Below are 22,084 nucleotides of genomic sequence, written 5' to 3'. Positions count from 1 at the left end.
TGGGAGTCATCAGCATTATAAATGGTATAAATAAGGTGGGAGTGAGATCACCAGAAAGTGAGCATAAACAAAATAAAATTTGGAGTCCTTTAGAAGTTGGGAACAGCAGAAGAAACGTCAACATCTCAAACTGGGAAGATGTGTTCTAGTTCCTCATGTAGGTGGAACTCATAATACAAACATAAGGAGCCTGCCAACCCCAGAGTGTCCTTGAATTTTTTTTTTTTTTTTTCAAAATGCTTGTTTCAGAAGAGAATAGTGCTGAATTCTCTGTAGCTCAGGTGGTACTCTGGTAGTCTGGTAGCTCAGATGGTGAAGAATCTGCCTGCAGTAAGAGAGACCAGGGTTTGATCCCTGGGTTGGGAAGATGCCCTGTAGAAGGAAATGGCAACCCATTCCAGTATTCTTGCCTGGAAAACCTGATGCACAGAGGAGCTTGATGGGCTACAGTTCATGGGGTCACAAGAGTTGGACATGATTTAGTGACTACACCACCACCACCAGTGCTGAATGATATTCCTAATTCAGTTTGTCCAAGTAAAAATCATTCTGAAAAACATTTAGAAAGCTAGTGTTGAATTTAAATAGTGCATCTCATCAAAGCTCATTTAAGAGTAAAAAAAATAACAGGAATGGGCTCTGCATAATGATAAAGAGTTGAACCTTAAGGGGTTAGATTTTCAGTTTTCACTTATGAATATATTTTGGATTACATAGTCATGTAACACATTTTCCAAAAGCAAAATTTTCTAGTGGAGATAGAATTTAGAGTTGAATGAGGTTTTCTAGATCATTCTGTTGACAGATCAGCAAAGGGAAACCTAGAGCCAGGAAGCAATCAACCCAACTAAGATGGTCATGGGCTGAGGCTAACAGAGTCATCCATTTCAAGTTCAGCTGCCCTGCTTTACAGTTAAAAAATAAAGGGAATTTGTGAGAAGAGTCGTAACTTAAACACTAGCCCAAATCTTATTCTAACAAAAAGTAAGAATGTATAAGTATTGCAATTGCATATTAGTATACCATTGATCTTGGAGGTTGTATTGGCAGTAGCTTAGCCTGAGAAATTCCATTTCAGTTTTATCAGAAGCAAAAGTAAGACAAAGCAAAGCTGCACCCTCCACTTAGGGAAGCTTTGTGTTAAAGTGAGGAGGAAATGGAAATATCAATAACCTCAGATATGCTGGTGACACCACCCTCATGGTAGAAAGCAAAGAGAAACTAAAGAGCCTCTTGATGAAGATGAAGGAGGAGATTGAAGGAGCTGGCTTGAAATTCATTCAAAAAACTAAGATCATGGCATCTGGTCCCATCACTTCATAGCAAATAGGTGGGGAAACAATGCAAACAGTGACAGACTTTATTTTCTTGGCTCCAAAATCACTGCAGACAGTGACTGCAGCCATGAAATTAAAAGATGCTTGCACCTTGGAAGAAAAGCTATGACCAACCTAGACAGCATATTAAAAAGCAGAAACATTACTTTGCCAACAAAGGTCTGTATAGCCGAAGCTATGGTTTTTCTAGTAGTCATGTGTGGATGTGAGAGTTGGGTCATAAAGAAGGCTGAGTGCTGAAGAATTAATACTTTCAAACTGCGGTGTTGGAGAAGACTCTCGAGAGTGCCTTGTATAACAAGGAGATCAAACTGGTCAATCCTAAATGGAAATCAGCTGTGAATATTCATTGTGAATATTCATTCATTGGACTGATGCTGAAGCTCCAATCCTTTGGCCAGCTGATGCAAAGAGCTGACACATTGGAAAAGACCCTGATGCTGGGAATGATTGAAGGCAGAAGGAGAAGGAGATCACAGAGGATGAAATAGTTGTATGGCATCACCGACTCAATGAACATGAGTCTGAGTAGGCTCCATTTGGTGAAGGACAAGGAAGCCTGGTGTGCTGCAGTCCATGGGGTCATGAAGAGTTATACTCACTGAGTGACTGAACAACAACAAAGGAGAAATTGAAAAGGCTTCTATAAGACTAATGAGTTGTTTTCAATTAGTCTTGATAATTAATGTTAAACTAAATAGATTAATTGAGCATATAAGTGTGACTTCTTTTTATCCCAGGGAATTTGATCATCCCCTATCGCCTTATGAATAACCCTTAAACTATTGCATATCAATATTTTCCACTCTATATTTAGAATCAGCTTAAACTTCTAGCACCCCTATAATGAATGTTAACAGAATCCTCTCTCTTTCAGTTAGTATCGCTCAACAGAAAGTTTATCAATCAATAAAAGAGTGAAAAGAAGTTGTATCTTTCTAATTGAACCTAGGCTTATGCTTTGGCCCTATGATGCTTTGGTTGTATGGTGTTTCCAAGTCTCTTGATTTCTCTGAGGCTCAGACATCTCATCTGGGACTCAGAATGATTTTATAAAGAGTTGTGTAAAATAAAAGACAGTTACAATATATGAAATCTTAACACAGTACTTGGTACTTAGTAAATATCAATAAATGACTTTCCTAGTAAATAGTCCTCTTCTAGACATTTTTCTTTCTACCTCAACTTACTTTGTAGTATATCCAGGTTGTTATAGACAGGGAAAATGAACAAAAAGGTATTTTAAATGTTATGTTCCTTTTTATTCGACAACTATAAACATTTACCATCCTTCCAACACCTTTTTGGGTGATCTTTTTGTATGAGTTGATTTCCATTAAAGTGGCAGAATAAGCCGCTCTTGTTTATGTAACTGCATGTATCTGTTTACTACTCAAGGACAATACTGTTTCCTTTCTACTAAGTAAAAGAAACTGTTGTTCTTATGAAATATAAATATTCGTTTAGTACCTTCCCTTTATCTTAACTCTACACAAACCCCACCTTCAGGTTTTATATGTAATCGATTTATGAAAGATAATTTTGAAAAATAACCCCATTTCACTGGGATTTCTCACCGATTTCTAACTTATTTAACTATTTAAAGAAATAGCTGCATAAAAGCTTCTGTAAAGGAAAATGGCAGCTTTTCCTTTAAACAGCAGCCACAACAACCTGTCTGCTGCTGCTGCTGCTGCTAAGTCGCTTTAGTCCTGTCCAACTCTGTGCGACCCCATAGACGGCAGCCCACCAGGCTCCCTCATCCCTGGGATTCTCCAGGCAAGAACACTGGAGTGGGTTACCATTTCCTTCTCCAATGCATGGAAGTGAAAAGTGAAAGTGAAGTTGCTCAATTGTGCCCGACTCTTAGCGGCCCCATGGACTGCAGCCCACCAGGCTCCTCCATCTATGGGATTTTCCAAGCAAGAGTACTGGAGTGGGGTGCCATTGCCTTCTCTGAACAACCTGCCTACTTATGACTAACCCATCCTTGAGGTTCGGACAGTAGGTTAACCTAAAAAATACCTTATAAGTTTGGTCAGAAACATAAACAAGGTGAAATAAACCCGCCCATTCCACTTGAGGCAGTTTTGTCAGAATGCAGAGAGTAAATGGAAATGACTTCCAAAAATGTACACTTCTGCAAGGTGTTCAAGCTTGTGTTCCTTTTGTCTAAAGTTCTGCTTTTAAAAGAACCAGCTGTGGGAGACTGAGAGCCAGAAGTCCAGCACCTTCAGCCTGCACACGCGAGGACTGAAGTGAGAATGGGCTTCCCTGTTGGCAGCGTATCTGATGGTTCAGGAAACCTGTCTGGAAAATGCTTTATCACCAAGGAAACACTCCCATTACAGCAAGTCTAGCATCTTCCCACTACAACTCATTTAACAAGCACCAGCTGTAAATAAGATTACACTCAGGAGTAGGGATCTGTGGCATCCTTCACTGGCACCTACCGTAAGAATTATAAATTGCCCAATATGGGGATGGAGTGAGACACTTTAACAAAAGTTCAGAACAACGGCAGATCTGGTACTGAGACTATTGTGCACTAATTGTTTCACTGAGATAATTCTGAGATAATTACACTCCACCAACCGGCAAGTAACCTCACTCAGGCTGTACTTAATCCAGTGTAGCTTGCTATTTCTAAAAGGTCAGGAAATCTCTTTCCTCACCTCTAACTGCTCACCTTTCTTGGGTGCACTATGGGGATGCATAATTCCAATAGAGTGGAAATTCAGTCAGTAGATGGAGTCTGGGCATAAATATTCATAGCCAAAACTTTTCAAAAAAAAAGTCCGAAAAGGAGACTAAGTAAATCACAGCCCCCTGTAGAGATGACTAAGATATGCTCTGACAATTTACATGGATTTGCTTAAAATTCTACACTGCTGTTTAAGATCTCTTTTCATGGCAACCAGTACATCTCTATGCCAGTGTTTAATTGCTTCACTCATACTTTGCTCATTGGAGAAGAAGGCAGGTGCACCCGGAGCTTTTCAAGTTCTTCTTATTCTTTGTGATGCATCTTTCCTTCTCCAGAACTTTGGTCCTTAAAAAAATTTCAAAGATTTATTCACATTCCAATGTGGTCAAGCATGCCTCAACTTATATACAATTACTTGAAAGCTTTGGATTTGTCCTACACCCTGAAGTCTGCTATTGAATTCATTAATGATCAAAACTGTCTAAATAGCTCTTCAACATGGATTCTCATGTATTCTAAAACTTATAAATTCTATAAAATCAATAACACTGTCCCTTACCCAAATATGTGTGCCTGTATGAAGATGTTTGGTATTTTAAATTATAAATGGCATCATTAATTAGTAATAACAGTAATTTACCTTTTTATCACAAACATCAGTTAGTTTCTATCTCATTTAACCCAATAAAGTTCTCAAAAGGTTACTTTTCCTTTAAGAATCAACACACAGAAATCTCATGATGTGACTACAATTGCAGAAGCAATAAACAAAGGAAGAGTTTTAGCAGTCTTGTACTTTATCTTCTCAAGATTTAAGAAAACTACTAAAAATTTCTCTTGTCAGGGTAAGACATCCACGGAGAACCAGCTCAAGATGAATGAGAACTTTTGGTACTTTTTGTGTTCGATCACCAACCAAACGGTGCCAGCAGCCATACCTTGTGAACTGATATCATGGGATTTTGTCCAATGACTGTCAAGACCTGAACTTGCCTGTCACAGTTAATTTCAGGATAAAGTAGAATTTGTTAATTCTATGCAAAGCAGTTAAGATATTCAAATGCAAGGAGCTTTTTTTTTTTTTTTTGCCTTAATTTTTGTTTGCCTTGTTTTATTGTTTTACCATTAGTGGGAAACTCCATTAATCCAATGAATTTAAAGATGGAACTTAAGAATTAAAAAGTACCAATAGATAGATAGTACCAGATAGATTTGAGAGTTCTAACATGATTTGCCTGGCAACACATTTTTTGGATAGCCCTTCTTTTTTAAGCACAGGTTAGCTGGGAAGGAAATATATGACTCTAGCATGTCCCAAACCCAATGCTGGTGGAAGTCAAGAATGTTACCATATTGCTTACAGTTTCCCCTGCTCATTTGCAAGGTATAAAAAGAAAACCGAATATCTTTTCACAAATTATTGTGATATTGATCTACATAATTATATAAATGACTTTAAAATAATCTATTTGGGAACTTTATTGAAAATTATGAAAAGACCTGACTTCCTTGGTGGCTCAGAGGTTAAAGCGTCTGCCTGCAATGTGGGAGACTGGGTTCAATCGCTGGGTCGGGAAGATCCCCTGGAGAAGGAAATGGCAACCCACTCCAGTATTCCTGCCTGGAGAATCCCATGGATGATTAAGCCATTGAAACGTCATCTTTATCCCTCTATTACCAAATTGTAAAATAAAGAGAAGACTATACATACTTGTTTACTTGCTCTTATAAATGAAGTACCATGAATGGCAATTTTCATGTTTGATCATCAGGAGACTATAGAACTGAAGGGGAGACCCATTTCTTCCCCTCCTCTGACTCATGTAGCTATTGGACTAACAGGGGTTCAGTAAATAGTTTGGAAAATTGCTCTTTTCTTCCTTAAAATCCAATTTTTTAGATGGGTAAAAATGAATGTTTCTTCTTTGGGATTAGGGACTTCCATTTTAGAAGATCTATTTCCTGTCATATTTTCTATAGCACATACTTATAAGCCTCAGGTGAAAAACAAGTAGTTAGCTTTTGGAAGTCCTATAGGTCATATGCAACCTTCCTGACATATAAATTGTTTTTAAATGGGTTTGGTGAGACATGAATATACTCTTCCAAATTCAAACCCAAACTCCAAATTTTCTTTCCTGTTTCCTGTTTTCCAGGGATTTCTGAGAATGGCCACTTCATAGTTCAGTTGTGAAATAAAATCTTGTTATCACCATCCAGGGATGTGAAACCATAACTAAGGGGAGCTAGAAAATGTATAATTTGTTTTTATGGCTTCCACTATAATTTCATGAGATTTCTTTCTCCCTTTCTTTCTTTCTTTTTTACTTTCCTAATATACTCACTTATTAAAAAGCTTTCTGGCACCATGATTAGAGCATAAAAGATTCTGAAAACACAAATCAAAGATGAATGCTAGTTTTCAATAGGAATGTCTTCCCAATCTCTTTTCTTCAATCTTCTAGTTTCATAAAAGAGGTGATGTCATAATTTATGATGTTAAGCTGACTGGTGAAATGTCATTACACAAGTGATGTTTTGATCGATGATGTTAGGCTGGTTAGCAGGAAAGTGTCAAATGTCACTTTTGTGACATAAACTGGCAGTTACGATTATATAATATCAATTATTCTTTGGAAAACTGCATTAGATCAGTTAGAGCTGAACCAATTTAGTTTGAGCAGGTTCATATTTTTTTTCTAGCTGTTCATCCAGTTCTAATTATTAGGAGTAAAATACACTTTGGATGTAGTTTAGATTTTCATAATGTCCTCCATGGAAGTGTAATGGGTGCCTTACATGCCCCTTGTGTTGTACAAAGAGGTGCAAGAAGAATCTGTACTGACCTTCCAGAAAGGAGGGTGTACCTTGAATCCTCTTCCTCCTTAATTGAAACTCTTGGAATTATTTTAATTGCTAGTTGAGATTTAATTGAAATATGACATTATAAAGGAACATATTTTAAAGAGTCTTACTTTACTTGATCTTCTATGAATGTCAGCTGCTAAGTTAATTTCAATTTAACCCAAAACTTCTATGAATATTTACCCCTCTCCTTTTCTTTACAAATTAAAGTGAATATAAGAAACAAAAGAAGTGAATAAACATTTTCTTATTGTCCATTACTACATAACACCATTTTGAAAATATGATGGGTTCACCAGAAAGAAATGGTGGCACAAAACTCAAAACCTTAAATATTAAACTATTAATCATGTATCATGATAGCAGCAGCGATCATTTATTGTAATCACCATACACAGGCACTGGTTTAATTCTTTACACACATTGTTTTCTTTCTTCCTCATGAGCTAGATATGATTTCTATCATTTTGCATATGAGAAAAGTGAGGTTTAGAAAGACTTAAGAATGCAACAGAAAAGGAACAATTTGTAAATGTTAAGTTTTCCCAGGAATATGGAGCAATTTGGTATAAGACATACATGGGGAAATGCATCAATAGCAAGTCTCTGCCATCATTAGACCCCAAAAAAGAGACTCAGTAGTTGAGCCCTGGGATGATAGCTAAGTGCTAACAGAATGAAGAGCAAAGGGGAGTTGGGGTAAAGCGAATCCATCCATGTGTATGGACTCTGTTCAGGGAGTGGGAATTAGGATGAGGAAGAAGTGTAGACTGGCCCTGATCGGGAGCAAGATTAGACACCTTTAACACAGATCAAATGCAACCTGAGTAACTGGTACAAATTCAAAAACAGATCTTCCCACTTGGTCCAGGAGATGCCATGCTGAGCCAGTCATTAACCACCCACTTGTTGAATTTTCAGCAGAGAAGACTTTTGGGTGAGGGGCCAGGGCATCCAAGGCAGGAGGTGGGCCCTCAGGCAGTAACATGTATTTACCAAGTGATACAGCTATATTTCAATAATTGTCCAAGACATAAAATCCTGCCATTTAAAGTTGAGCATCTATAAAGAACACAGACTCATAAGAGGTTGCTGGCCCATATCTCATGTTTCCAATTCTATTCCTCATTACTGCATAATGAACTGCCTTCTTCCTACAACAGTTTAAGCTATTCCCACAAAGACATTGGACTGATAGCTCTCTCTAAGCATTTCAGTTCTACAGACCTGCTTTCCTTTCTACAGATATGATTTTGGTGAAAACTAGAAAGAGATTGGGTTTACTGGAGCTGAGAAAATCCATGGGAATCACAGAGGAATGTGAAGTCCTAAGCCAAAACCAGACATTCTAGAACTTGGATGAAAGGCTCTCATGTTCCCTTTCAGGCTCCATCAGACCACATCAAAAAGAAATCAACCAGTAAATGTGTCACATGAGAAAGGATTGCATTCTTGTTCTTGGCAACATTCTAAGTCTTTACGTTAAGTCCTTACGGCAAGTTATATTTGCTTCCATCCTAGTTTCTCCCCCTTTATTCTCATCTATGTTTTTACCTTGGTTTTACCTTGGCTTCTACCTTGCATTTCACCAAAAAAAAAGCCAAAATATTTGATGTGGAAGGTGAGGAAAAAACAAATGGTTCCTGGGGCTTTGGAATTTTTCTTACGGATCTAACTTGGACAGGGAAGTCACCTTGAAGGTGACTACCTGAGAAGGCAAGACAAATAGCAACAAACACTTGCTCAGTGCTTTGTGAATCTGCAGATACTCTTATATAACAAACAATGATTCTCCCAACTTTGCAAGCTCATGGTTATTACTCTTTCCTTTAACACACACACACACACACACACACACACACACACACAAGCAAAGCTCAAAGGAGTTTAGCCAAAGAGCTAGTAGGTTGTCTGAGTACTCATCCCATGATCTTTCCAGCATAATGTGGGGATCTGTAAACTCTTCTCATTCTGGTTGTTAGGAAAAGTCCTGATTACTCTTGCCACCACTTGAAAATCAATAAGCTTAATCTTTCCTTGATTCAAATACTGGCCACTACTCTCTTCCTCTTCACCTAATTGTATTCATTCAACAAATGCTAATTGAGCATCTGTTATTTGCCAAACACTGTCCCCATGGCTGGTGGTAGGATTGTTGGTCAAATAATGCATTCTTGAAGCTCACATTCTCATTCTGTCTTGCCTAAAGAAAATTGTAAATAAAGTAATTTTGAAACTCAGTGTCCCATGACTTTTTTTTGCATTAGAAGCAAATCACTAGGTCCTGCTCACAAACAAGGAGAGAAGATTACACAAGGGCATGAATGCTACAAGGTGGGAGTTTGGGGAAGTATTTAAAGGCATTGTACCACAGAAACTGAGGTATCTAAGAGGCCAAAATCCTCCAGTTCAATGAGACCATTTTATGGCACCTAGTGAATCCTACAAGTCAAACTTGCCATTCAAAGATAGAAATTGTGTCTCTTAGCTTCAGTACTATTTCTTAATTTCCACCCAGAAACAAGCTATTATGCACTTGCATTGTAAGCTTTCTGATGGTTGATTTTGTCACCATAAGAATGTTCCATCTGAAAACCTTTTATTAAAGACTAAGCTCCATTTCAGGCTTCCCAGGTGGCGTGGTGGTAAAGAATCCACCTGCCAATGCAGGAGATGCAAGAGATGTAGGTTTGATCCCTGGGTTAGGAAGAAAATGGCAATCCACTCCAGTATTCTTGCCTGGAGAATTCCATGGATAGAGAAGACTGGTGAGCTACAGTCCATGGGATCGCAGAGAGTTGGACTCGACTGAGCATGTGCGCAAGCACCATAGCACCATTTCTGGCCATCAAAGTCACACCTGTATCCTAGGTCAGCCATTATTGCCAACAATAGTTCTGTGTAGGCTCCAGCCAGTTTCCAATAGGTGCAGGCTCCCTTCAGACCAGTGCTATGTACACCTCTTGCCTCTGGCAGACACGAGGCTGTTTTTATTGGCACCACAGCATGGGATGCTTTAGGAACATACTTTTATGCCCGAGACCATGCAACCCAGAAATGTGAGGAATTAATTTGAGGTTGGGGAAAATGTTAACCAATGAGGACTGGAAGTCAATGGGGAAATGCTTCTTCCTTTGTCCCCTCTTGTGCCCCAGGAACATTCAGAGACACATTCCATTTTATGGTCCCATAGGACGAGCAGCCTGTCCTTTCTTCTCTCCCATTTCACTCTAGTTCCCTGAGATCATGTTCCCAAATAAACTCCTTACACATGGCCTTTTTCTGAGATTTTGCTTCTTGTGGAATCCAAGCTAAGACAACCTTCAAGCTTTAATGACTCAGAAAAAAATCAAATTACTGATGATAAAAATTTCAGTGTTATACACAAAACACACATGCTGCAATAAGCCTGGTTAAGAAGGCATTTCATAAAATGTGCAACTTGCCAGATGTTGTCCATTCTGAACACTGAAACATTCATCCTGATAGTTGGCACACTGGACCATGGCTTTCTCTATTATGATACTTAGCTGTTTGAAGACTCACTCTATAACAAAAATAATATGATATTTTCTATAAGTATTGATACACATACACTTACCTGAGGCAAAGTTCCCAGGAGGACACTAGCAACATCTCTTGGTGCAGCTGAACCTCAGGGGCAGAAGGGCCAGCAGACATGGTGTTCAGTCCTCTGCTCATTTCGTGGGACAATGTGCTTCGGCAGTACACCAAGGGATGTACTATGAAGCTATCTCTCCCTTGAAGGAAAGTCAGGCCTGCTGATTTCCCTTCTTATAAGGCAATCATGAGAGAAGATTTGAGGAGAAATAGGCACTCTGGGCTTGCTTTGTTTAAAGAAGTCTCAACTTATAACCAAAATTGTTAAGGGTGTTCTGAGGAAGTACAGATGGCTAGCATCTGGAAATCTTACGATTTCTGGTCCCTTGGGAAGTGATTTAGAGCAGTTCCTTATAAACCTATGGAAAGTTTTATACTTCATACCAAAGAAGGAAGCCCTCAGTCCCTGTTAGGTCAGCTGTCAGGCAAGCCAGAAAGAGCTCAAAGGTCATCCTTCAGAAAATCCTACTCATCCCTTCACAAGATATTACAAATGCATAGTGGACGGTGGTGACAGTCTTCCAGTTCCTCACCATTTAGGATTAGTGATAGCTTTTTTTTTTTTATCAGTATGGCCAAAGGAATGTTCCTAAACTATTCTATGTTCTCCTTTATTCACCAAACACGGCTGCTATCACATCATTTGTGCTTCTTGCTTGGGCAAATTCTGCTTCTGCTTTCAATGGCTTTATTGTCAGGTGTTAGTCTTGCTTAGGCATTTGACAAAAGTAGAGTCACTGGCTCAGCGTGTTCAGTGGTGATTTTCACTGAAGGCTTTGCTTTCATCCATCACATTCTGTGCAACGCTGGTCGCGGCTGGCTGCAGTTGATTGCAGCACTCCAGCTCTCTTGGCTGCACTGCTGTGTCTGCCATCTCCATAGCCTGATGGAGGTTTTCCTCTGGACTTTTGGAAGAGGCTTTGGATGTATAAGACACATGAAGGAAACAGGTACTGATACCAATGTTTTTTCAGATTTTTTTTTTTTTGGCTTATATTTGGAATTGAAAATACATTTCTTTTTTTGCACTAGGCCATGTTCCTCCTGTGAATAACATCATTACATTTCTTGCCAGTCCCCAAGAGTGTAGGAAGACATCCAAGGTGCTACCCTTTCATTTTGTTGGCTTGCAGATTTCACTAGGTGCCTTGATAGTATGTCATAATAATGAATGGGTGGGGGGATATTTTAGACACCTGAGAAACCTTAGTTCTTTGGGTAAAAAGACTTAAGAGACTTAAGACAATGTATTCTCGACCTCTTGAATGCGGGCTAAAGCGTAGTGACTTGCTTCTAACGTGAATCATAGGCTCCTTCCCCTCTTGAGCCTTGAGATGACCACAGTCCTGGCTGACCCCTTGACTGCAGCCTCTGAGAGACCCTGAAGCAGAGGAACCAGCTGAGCCAGCCCAGATTCCCAGCCCACAGATAAATAAACAGTTTTGAGATAAAGAAATAGTTTTAGAGTCAATCATAACACAGTAACAGCAAATACAGCCCCCTTCAGTTACAGGCTGTAGGAAGCTCAGTCTTTTCTTGTGGGCCATTGTAACAGCATCCTTTGGTTGCAATATCCAGGAATTGTCTGTAATCTATGATCTCCTTTGAATGCAGGCAGCCATTTCCCACTCCTGGATCACTAAGCTACATGCAACCTGTCAGAAACTAGGGCATACAAATTCTATTACAGCCACTATATTTAACACAGGAACCTGGCTAATAAGGTCAGAGATGTATTTTACAGCCTAAGCCTGAAATCACATCTTTTTTGGACTAAAGGCACTTTCTATAGTTCTGATTGAAAATAGCAGTTATTTTTTTCTCCCCCTGATCAGTTATCTTTACTGAAAATGTACAGTGCTGTCGCTCCTGACAAGGAGGACATGTATTAGACACCATGGGCTTGCACTTGAATACCCAAGTGATGCATTACATGAATATAATTTACATAATGAGCCAGGGGAAAAGCACATCTTAGACTGTGCATGCTTGTCAACATTTAAAAATGTTGAAATCTTGACAGAGAGTTGCCTCTTAGGGTGAAGAAAAGAATGAATCTTACCCTCCTCCCCCTTCAAGCTCTGATCTGGTGACATGCCCCAAATATTACTCGTAGAGGGAGTTCACACCAAGAAATAAACCTGTTGTATGTTCAAATGTTAATAAAACTAGTACATTGAACTTACTTGGATGCTTTAGAGAATATTTCTTCTAGTTTTTCAATGAATATGAAAAGATTAAATTCAAACATCAAGTGGATTTTATGGGTAAGTCTCTATTTATAAGTGGGCATCACATAAAAACTGTGATTCCTTAAGGAATTATATATTGCCTTGTCATTAGTGGCAGGATTATAATTATAAACCTTGTTGGACTGAATAATTAAGAAACTGTAATAAATGACTATGCTATAGTAAGGCCCTTGGATAATGAAAACAGCAGCATTTGGAAGAAGTTGTAGTAAATAACTCTTTACACTTGGGTCAAATGCATTCCCCATGGCAGCCTTCATAACCTCACAATGATTAATTAGACCTTAACAATTATACCAGAATTTCAGAAGTATTTTAGTGTTTTATTAGACTTGTGCTTCCTGAGCTCAGGTAAAATGAGCTCTAGAAATCCAAGCAGACTTTTTGGACTGCACGTAGTTTCAAACAAACTTGCTTATAAATCTGAACAGAATGCATTGCCTATATCAACTGTAAAGTAAAATACTTTTCTAATATGCTTTTTGTCCATGTTTTGAGATTCAGGACTATATCTACCAAAGCGTATCTTCTTAGTAGAAAGAAAAAGCCTACCAAAATGGCTCTTTGGCTTCTCAGAAACAGCACCGAACCCCATTCCTCCAAATCCACCTTGTTTAATTAATTCAACTTTTTAAAAATATAATACATTTTTTAATGCTTATCGAAAGAACAGACAGGAGGGAGAAAACTTTTAAAGGTGAGAGTTTATGGAGCTATAGATAGTGACAGATGCATAGGTGGATAATTATCTTCAAACTCATCATACATTAAACATGTACAGGTATTTTTTTGTATATCAATAAAAAATAGGAGATGGACAAGACGGTTCAATAACATCACACACTCAATTGTCATGAGACAGTGAAGGACAGAGAAGCCTGACATGTTGCAGTCGGGACACGACCTAGCAAGTAAAGAGCAATGAACAACAACAAAGAACATAAAAGATAATAGAGTTTATAAAATACAATTTTTGTACTCTTTTCATTTCTTAGTAAATAAGGTGTTTGAAGGGCATTTTTGATGTTTTAAAATGCCTGCTGTTACCTTGGTCCACTTACTAAGTATTACTAAGTGCCTAGTGTAGCACCCAACTAGGGGTATACCATCTGTTTCCTAGCCTGGCTCCAGTACCTGAAACAAGAAGCCCAGAGGAATGCCAAAAAAAAAAAAAAAGAAAGAAAGAAAGAAATTCTGACATATTTTGGCATTTATTTGCCCTATAACCTACTGATCTTGGCAAAGTTCCTAGGATGGGATGGCAGAAGCCACCCATTGACCTGAATGAAATCTATCAATCCTGCTCAAATGTTAGCCAGCGAGTAATTGCCTTACATACTAACGATTGAAATGCCAAAAGAATCAAAAGCCCTTTCCTTTTGGAATGAAAAGTGGTCAGGTGGTCACTCATCCTTTCTGGAGGATGTGGCCACTACCAATCTCTGATGCTAGAATGCAATTGTACAACAATGGCCTTAATAAACAGGGCTTGTTCCTGGGTTCTCTATTTACCTTCACTTACAGCCTCTGCCCACCTCAGGTCCTTGCATTGTAAACTCACTTTACAAGCCAGGTCTTCACATGGCTGGCCGCTTTCATTTAAATACCTAACCAAATGTCACCCTTTGTAGTGGTCCGTTCAAACTTTTCCATTACTTTTGGTTTTGAGGTGGCTACAGTGCTTTCATTTCAAACCCCAGACGCACTATTCACTAATGTATTTAGCTGTGGAAACTTGGGCAAAGACTGAATCTCTTTGTATGTTTACAAGTATGATATGCATATATTTTTGTTTTTCCTTCATTATTTCAAAAAGGAATAAAGGCAACCAAACCTATTCATATTATTCAGGTGTTTTCCATTTGTAGTACCTTGATATTTCTTAGTTGACTTAGCTGTCTTAATTTGATTCTAGGAACAATCTAACTTCTGTGTTTTCTTTTTGCCACATTAGGTCACAACCATTTGTTTCTCCTCTTGGTAAGTTGATGCTAAGCATTTATGTATTAGTCAGCAAAGGTTATCTCGATGGGCCGAATGAATTGAGAGACTGAGACCAAAGTTTAGACAATCTAAGTAAATACCTGTAACTAAAAATTAAAGAAGGTAGGAAATGAAAACTTGAGCAGCATTTCCCAGATTTTCTGCTTTGCTGTATTATCTAAACAATTGCTCAGCATTTCAACTCAGCAGTATGGTTACTTTGAAATTTATAAGAATTGGGAACATTTGATCAACTTCATTTGAGAATCAGATGTAAAACTATTCTTAGAAATGAGTGAATTCTCAATTGCTTTTCAACAGAAAAGGATTTTTTGGTCATCAATTGGTGACATTGTTTGGTATCATTTGCTGGTGATATTGAGAACATTATGTTTTTAGCTGTGATCTGATATGTGAATCAAACAAATTTGAAAAATTATGCTTTTCTCTATGAACTATTGCAACCCAGTCAGGCCTCTGAAAACGTTTGCCATTGCCTCATAATATGACTGGTAAAACCAATTTGTATTGTTTATTTTGTCTGGTTTTTGCTGATTTTTGATGCAATTATGAGTACTTTTGGAAACAAGAAGAGAAAGACAAGTTGTACATATGCCCCATCTTTATGTAGTTTGGTTGACTCCTAAGAGAAGAACTAGCTAATAATTAAATATCTGCAAAGTTAAAAATAATTAGCTGATTAAATTTGTAATATAATTTAATATAGGGGAGCCGTGATAATGAATCAGTTAGTTGAAGACTCTTGAGACATGTGATTTGGAAGAGAAAGTTTAGTGAGACATGAGGTCTAATGGTCTTAAAACAGGAAAAGGGTACTCACAAGTAGGGAGGAAGAGACTTGAAACACAGTATCCAAAGATCAGGTAACAAAGGATGCTCTTCCACCTGATTTGTTTGGGTAATTTAATTCCGCTTGACCCATCAGCATGTTTTGTTTAGCAAGTGCAAATAAAGAGTCCCAGTATCAGCAGAGACATAGTTCCAAGAAATGGAGTAAAAAATGAGTATTCAAAGTATTTTTTTTTTCTCTCTCTCTCTCATCTGTCTTTACCAAAAGTTATCTATTCCCAGACAGTTTGTGTCAGTCACTGAAGTGTATGGCTGATTTTTCTATGAGGTGAGTGTTAAACCAATGGACAGGCCTCTTTCTATGGTTTAAAGACTTTAGAACATCATCATCAACACGTGCTTTATCTTTTAAAGAATCTGGCAACTCACTCCAGTGTTCATGCCTGGAGAATCCCAGGGACGGGAGAGCCTGGTGGGCTGCGGTCCATGGGGTCGCTGAGAGTCGGACACGACTGAGCAACTTCACTTTCACTTTTCACTTTCATGCACTGGAGAAGGAAATGGCAACCCACTCCAGTGTTCTTGCCTGGAGAATCCCAGGGACGGGGGAGCCTGGTGGGCTGCCGTCTATGGGGTCGCACAGAGTCGGACACGACTGAAGTGACTTAGCAGCAGCAGCAGCAGCAGAGGAAATATAATGAAAATACTGAATGTTCAATGGTTACAGTGAGTTTTCCTCTTCTGTTATTTAATCAGGGTGTTTATAGACAAACTTTATTCATGTGCCATATTTATCAACGTTGCCATCTCTACTAGAGAACTTCTCTATTATGTTCTCCTAAATTGGTTTGAATCAAGTCAAATCTTCCTTAGTTGCACTCTAAGAAATATTTTCCACTGAAGCACAGGTTTGAAGTGCTGCTTACATTTCTTCTACTAAACATTTGAATAAAAGCAAAATAGCCATAAGTCTGTTCTCTATGTCTGCATCTCCATTGCTGCCCTGTATATGGATTTATCAGTACCATCTTTCTAGATTCCATATATATGTGTTAATATATGATATTTGTTTTTCTCTTTCTGACTTACCTCACTCTGTAGATAGGCTCTAGACACGTGTGGGGGAGGAGAAAGGAGAGGGTGGGATGATGAATGGAGAGAGTAGCATGGAAACATATACACTACCTTACGTAAAATAGATCGCCAAAGAGAATTTTTTGTATGACTCGAGGAACTCAAACCAGCACTCTTTAACAACCTAGAGGGCTGGGGAGGGGTGACAGCTGGCAGGGAGGATGGAAAGGGAGGGAATGTATGTATACCTAGGACTGATTCACGTTGATGCATGGCAGAAACCAATGCAATATTTTAAAGCAATTATTCTTTAATTAAAAATAAATAAATTTAATAAAAAAGGGAAAAAATTTAAAAACCTATTAAAAGAAACCAAAACAAAATAGCAAAAAGGTTAAAAATAAATGTTTCATGTACCACTAATTGCAGATGTATAATTGAGAAATTCTAATAGAGTCACAGCCTCTGTTCTCTCTTTAAACTCAGAAAATATTCATTCTCCTCAGATAACACACCCTTTGCTGAATTAAACAGCCCAGCCAATGCACAGAACTCAAGGACAAAAAACAAGCAAATGCAAACAAATGAGTAAACAGAGTCAATATGTTTCTGAGTATTGAAAAAAAATGTACAATTTCTTTTAGGGTTTTTTTTTTTTTCCCCAGAAATGCCTTTGGTTACAATGCTCAAACTGCTTGACTTGAAGAAGATGAGGTAAGTTATATTATTTAACATGTTAGACAAAATAGTTTACCATAAGACCTTTTAATATTTAGGTTTTAAAAGGACATGAAATGATATGCTTTTGCTTGATTATTACTGCTGCCTACCTGGTGGTTTAGTCACTAAGTCATGTCTGACTTTTACGACCCCATGGACTATAGCCCTCCAGGCTCCTCTGTCCATGGGATTCTCCAGGCAAGAATACTGTGGTGGGTTCGCCATCTCCTTCTCCAATTGCCTACCTGGTCTGCCACAGTTGTCTTTCTGTTCTCTGAGAGCAGACATATTTCCCCTTCACTTTTGTTTCATTCAAGAAATCCCTGTCCATGAGAATGAATCTATGACACTGTGACATATTGAACATAGGCATCCCACTGCAGGCCATAAGCCTTTATCCAGGGCTGTCCTTACTGTGGGCTGCACATTAAAATTACCAGTGGGGAACATGTAAAAGATACCCATACCTGAGTCCTAACCATGGAAATCTTAATTTTATCACTCCTTGGTGGAACCCAGCTTATAGTAGCCTCACCAAGGGTTTCTTTTATAGAGCCAGGTGGTTTGATTGGTTGATGAATTTTTTTTTTCTCTTTTCATTATGGCAATTGTTGAGTACCTTTAAAGGACCAGGTAGCCTCAGTCATAGTCAAATTCAGATATGGGACTTATGCAACAGAGAGAACACTTACCACCCCAAGTTCTTCCAGTTATGACCTCTCACTTGTCATGGACAGGAAAGTAGAAGACTGAAGAGCATTTCTTTTAATAGGCTTGGCTTCTCTGTGTTGGCAGGGTGCCTCGGCAGAACTGGCTTTCCTGCATGCATGCAACAGAATGCAATGAGGACCTTGACATTAATCAGGCTGGGTCTTTTCCTCATCTCTGCAAAAGAACAGCCTCGCAATAACATGAAGAGGGAAGGCTGTTGTATCCTGGCTGGATTCCTCTCCCTATGTTGTTGGGGAACATGGGGCCCTGAACTTGGAACATTTATAATAATGTTTGGCAACAAGAGCCCTGGTCAGATTTCTGGATGGAAAAGCAGTAGGAGGTTGGAAGTCACCATTTTATTCTTGTTTAGGAAATGAAGCCTTTTCTTTTTCCCTAGCTCTGTTGTCTCTCCTGAGTTTTATGTCAGGAAATGTGAAGCTGCTGATAGCCTGTTGCTGAAATTAAGTTCAGGCTTTCCCCCCACCCTCTTCCTCTTTCTGGTTTCCCTCCCTGAAACTTGGGTTCATGACAGCTTGTTGTTGGGCAGGGCATTAGCCTTTTGTAATTTATTGCTTTTAGATTAAATCTGGGGAAACTCAATATTGCAGTTGAATGATTAGAGCAATACCCCTTGGAGTAATAAATTTTCTTTGGTGCTGTGCATCTCCAGATCATGTTTCCCTTCTAATTACATTTACATAAATGATATTCTGTAAAATTAAATTAACATTCAAACGGTTACACTGGCAGAGAGAGACAAAAATTAGTTACCAAGTTGCATCTCCTTAAAAAAAAATCTAGTTCTTTTCATAATATGAATCACAACCCTCTCTCAAGTGTCAGCAATCAACAGAATCTTGGTTCCAGAAATGCACAAGGATGTTTGTCACTAGCTAATGGAGATGTTTTGTTTCTTTCCTGGAGATTTAGACTGTAAAGCCTCATTAGACAGTGACAATGGTGACTTTTCAAACTTGGCCACTAATGAATTGCTAATCTTACTTCCAGCTTCTCGCCTTGGAATCCTGCAGTTATCATGGGAAATGTTCAAATTGAACAGGCACACAGGACTTTGTTCCAGTCTGTGCCTTCCTCCCCAGCCACCCCTACTTTTCTGCGAGCCTCACGTCTAGGAATCAACAGAAGGCTGGTCACAGGTCACAGGTGCCATCCAAAATCTCCTTACCTTTCTATGATCTCTTACACCACCTCAGTGGGTTTCTATTTGTAAGAGTTTAGGTCTCTTTAGAAATGCACTATTTGAAGGGCTTGAATCAGAATCATCAGAAAATCTACCACTTCCTTGTCTTAGCTAAGAATGTTACCTCAATTATGTTTACAAGTACAATGTTATGTCAACATAAAGAACCATTTCATTTATATTTTTCAGTGAAACCAATCAATGTCTGTGAGTGTGATTTATGTAATAAAAATCCATGTATCTCTAGGGGGGATGTTTAACCAAAATATTACTAGTAGTATCCTTAACATATATGTGTTGAGCACCTACCAGACTGCTTTGATTATCACTGGAGATAAGATGGAAAAGATGGAAAGAAAAAGCCGAGGTACCTCTTGTTCTCACAGATATTACAGTTTACACGGAAAGAGAGATAATCACATTGGTAAATGTTAAATTATAAACCGAGGTTAGCATGCTGAAGAGGAAACACAGACCTGGGAGAACATGAATGTAAAGAATTTCACTTATTGAAGTGAATGGGTGAAGATGGAGTTTAGGGAAGCACTTCTAAGGACTTGGGATCTGAGCTGAGATGTCAAAGATGGGTGAGGCTGAAGCAGGAGTCAAGGGAAGTGGCTGCAGAAGGGAGGAGATGACCATACCAGGCTGCAGAACTCATGAGCCAGGACCCTGCACCAGGAGTATATGGTCTGGTCACTCAAGATGGCTTTTCTTTTGCTTTCTGTAATCCCCTGCTCAAGCAGTCCCTGCTCTACTCACGGGACCAGCCAGTTCTTTTAATTATAGGGCTTCTAAGTGAAAGTGAAGTCGCTCAGTCGTGTCCGACTCTTTGCGACCCCATAGACTGTAGCCTACCAGGCTCCTCTGTCCATGAGATTTTCCAGGCAATCGTACTGGAGTGGATTGCCATTTCCTTCTGCAGGGGATCTTCCCAACCCAGGGCTCGAACCTAGGTCTCCCGCATGGTAGACAGACGCTTTACTGCCTGGGTTGGGAAGATCCCCTGCAGAAGGAAATGGCAATCCACTCCAGTACTATTGCCTGGAAAATCTCATGGACAGAGGAGCCTGGTAGGCTACAGTCTATGGGGTCGCAAAGAGTCGGACACGACTGAGCGACTTCACTTTCACTTAGAAGCCCTATAATTAAAAGAACTGGCTGGTCCCGTGAGTAGAGCAGGGACTGCTTGAGCAGGGGATTACAGAAAGCAAAAGAAAAGCCATCTTGAGTGACCAGACCATATACTCCTGGTGCAGGGTCCTGGCTCATGAGTTCTGCAGCCTGGTATGGTCATCTCCTCCCTTCTGCAGCCACTTCCCTTGACTCCTGCTTCAGCCTCACCCATCTTTGACATCTCAGCTCAGATCCCAAGTCCTTAGAAGTGCTTCCCTAAACTCCATCTTCACCCATTCACTTCAATAAGTGAAATTCTTTACATTCATGTTCTCCCAGGTCTGTGTTTCCTCTTCAGCATGCTAACCTCGGTTTATAATTTAACATTTACCAATGTGATTATCTCTCTTTCCGTGTAAACTGTAATATCTGTGAGAACAAGAGGTACCTCGGCTTTTTCTTTCCATCTTTTCCATCTTATCTCCAGTGATAATCAAAGCAGTCTGGTAGGTGCTCAACACATATATGTTAAGGATACTACTAGTAATATTTTGGTTAAACATCCCCCCTAGAGATACATGGATTTTTATTACATAAATCACACTCACAGACATTGATTGGTTTCACTGAAAAATATAAATGAAATGGTTCTTTATGTTGACATAACATTGTACTTGTAAACATAATTGAGGTAACATTCTTAGCTAAGACAAGGAAGTGGTAGATTTTCTGATGATTCTGATTCAAGCCCTTCAAATAGTGCATTTCTAAAGAGACCTAAACTTCTAAGTCCTGGTAATTGACAAGCCCCCTGTCAATTCTCCCTATAATTGGTAAAATCCTTTTCTCCCCAGTAACAATGACTGTAGCCACATTCTGCCCGTCATTTGCTGTGCGTGGCGAGGGGTAACTCCTGGAACTTTATGTAAAACTTTCTATCCAATAAGCTGTTGATGTCTCTGTCACTGTCTCTGGGCTCTGTCTTCAGTCTTGAGGCTGGAGAACTACAAGGCTAGCAGGCATACAGGGTGCAGCCCAACAAAGGGGGAGTCTGGCATGTTTGATACCAGGGAGAGGTCACTGTGGTTGAATCACAGCAGGCTTGGGAGAAAGATGGGTAATGAGATTAGAGAGGCAGTTTATATTAGATAAAGCGAGACCCTTGATGTATGCTAACTATTTAGTTTTCTTCTCAGGGCAATGGGAAGCAATGGAAATGTCATATCAGGGGAGTGACATAGTCATATTTCATTTTGCAAAGATGTCTCTTAGAGCAGTGTGGGAAATAGATTGTAGAGAAGTCAGAATATCTGTGAGTGAACCAGCTAGGAGGGAACTACAGTAGGGAACTGCTGGACTTCCTAGACCAAATGGAAGGCCACAGAGTTGTAAGAATGGATGCGACCAAGAGATAATTCAGAGATAAATTGATGTCAGTTGGTAACAATTGGGCCCTGGGGAAGCAGGAGGGGCAATGACCAGAATAGTTCTTGGGTTTCTCACTCTATAACTAGGTAAATTTATAAACCTAGATCTCAGAGGAAGTCAGAGTAGGTTATATAAAGACGGTAGTGGAAGTCATGAGCATGTATGTGGCCATGTGAGTAAGCCCTAGGATGAATCTGACTAATCCTGTCCTAGTTTCTAAGTACCTCAGCCCTGGTGGCCCTCCCAAGTGGTGGTC

The 22,084-nt window shown here is 39.2% G+C and overlaps 1 protein-coding gene across 3 annotated transcripts in view; it reads left to right on the top strand.

Annotated features, from left to right (window-relative positions):
* Nucleotides 1–19,482, top strand: part of LOC147362998 (uncharacterized) — a 73,339-nt gene extending 53,857 nt beyond the window's left edge. For 2 of the 3 annotated variants that reach the window (XR_015135859.1, XM_086323654.1), the window contains exons 3-6: nt 14,737–14,762; nt 15,844–15,903; nt 17,315–17,363; nt 18,165–18,750. Coding sequence is in view for 2 of the 3 variants with exons in the window: in XM_086323654.1 (XP_086179780.1) it covers nt 14,737–14,762; nt 15,844–15,903; nt 17,315–17,348 (120 nt within the window). In the remaining variant the exon portion in view is untranslated. Of the gene's footprint in view, nt 1–14,736; nt 14,763–15,843; nt 15,904–17,314; nt 17,364–18,164; nt 18,751–19,091 lie in introns of those variants that run through there. The other variant, XM_086323655.1, reaches the window with a different exon arrangement.
* The last annotated feature ends 2,602 nt before the right edge of the window (nt 19,483–22,084 follow it).

Source organism: Bos grunniens, chromosome 11, assembly GCF_055505025.1.
Source record: "Bos grunniens cultivar Pamir isolate PY7600 chromosome 11, Bosgru_T2T1.0, whole genome shotgun sequence".
NCBI lineage: Eukaryota > Metazoa > Chordata > Mammalia > Artiodactyla > Bovidae > Bos > Bos grunniens.
This window is presented reverse-complemented; position numbering and strand designations above follow the sequence as displayed.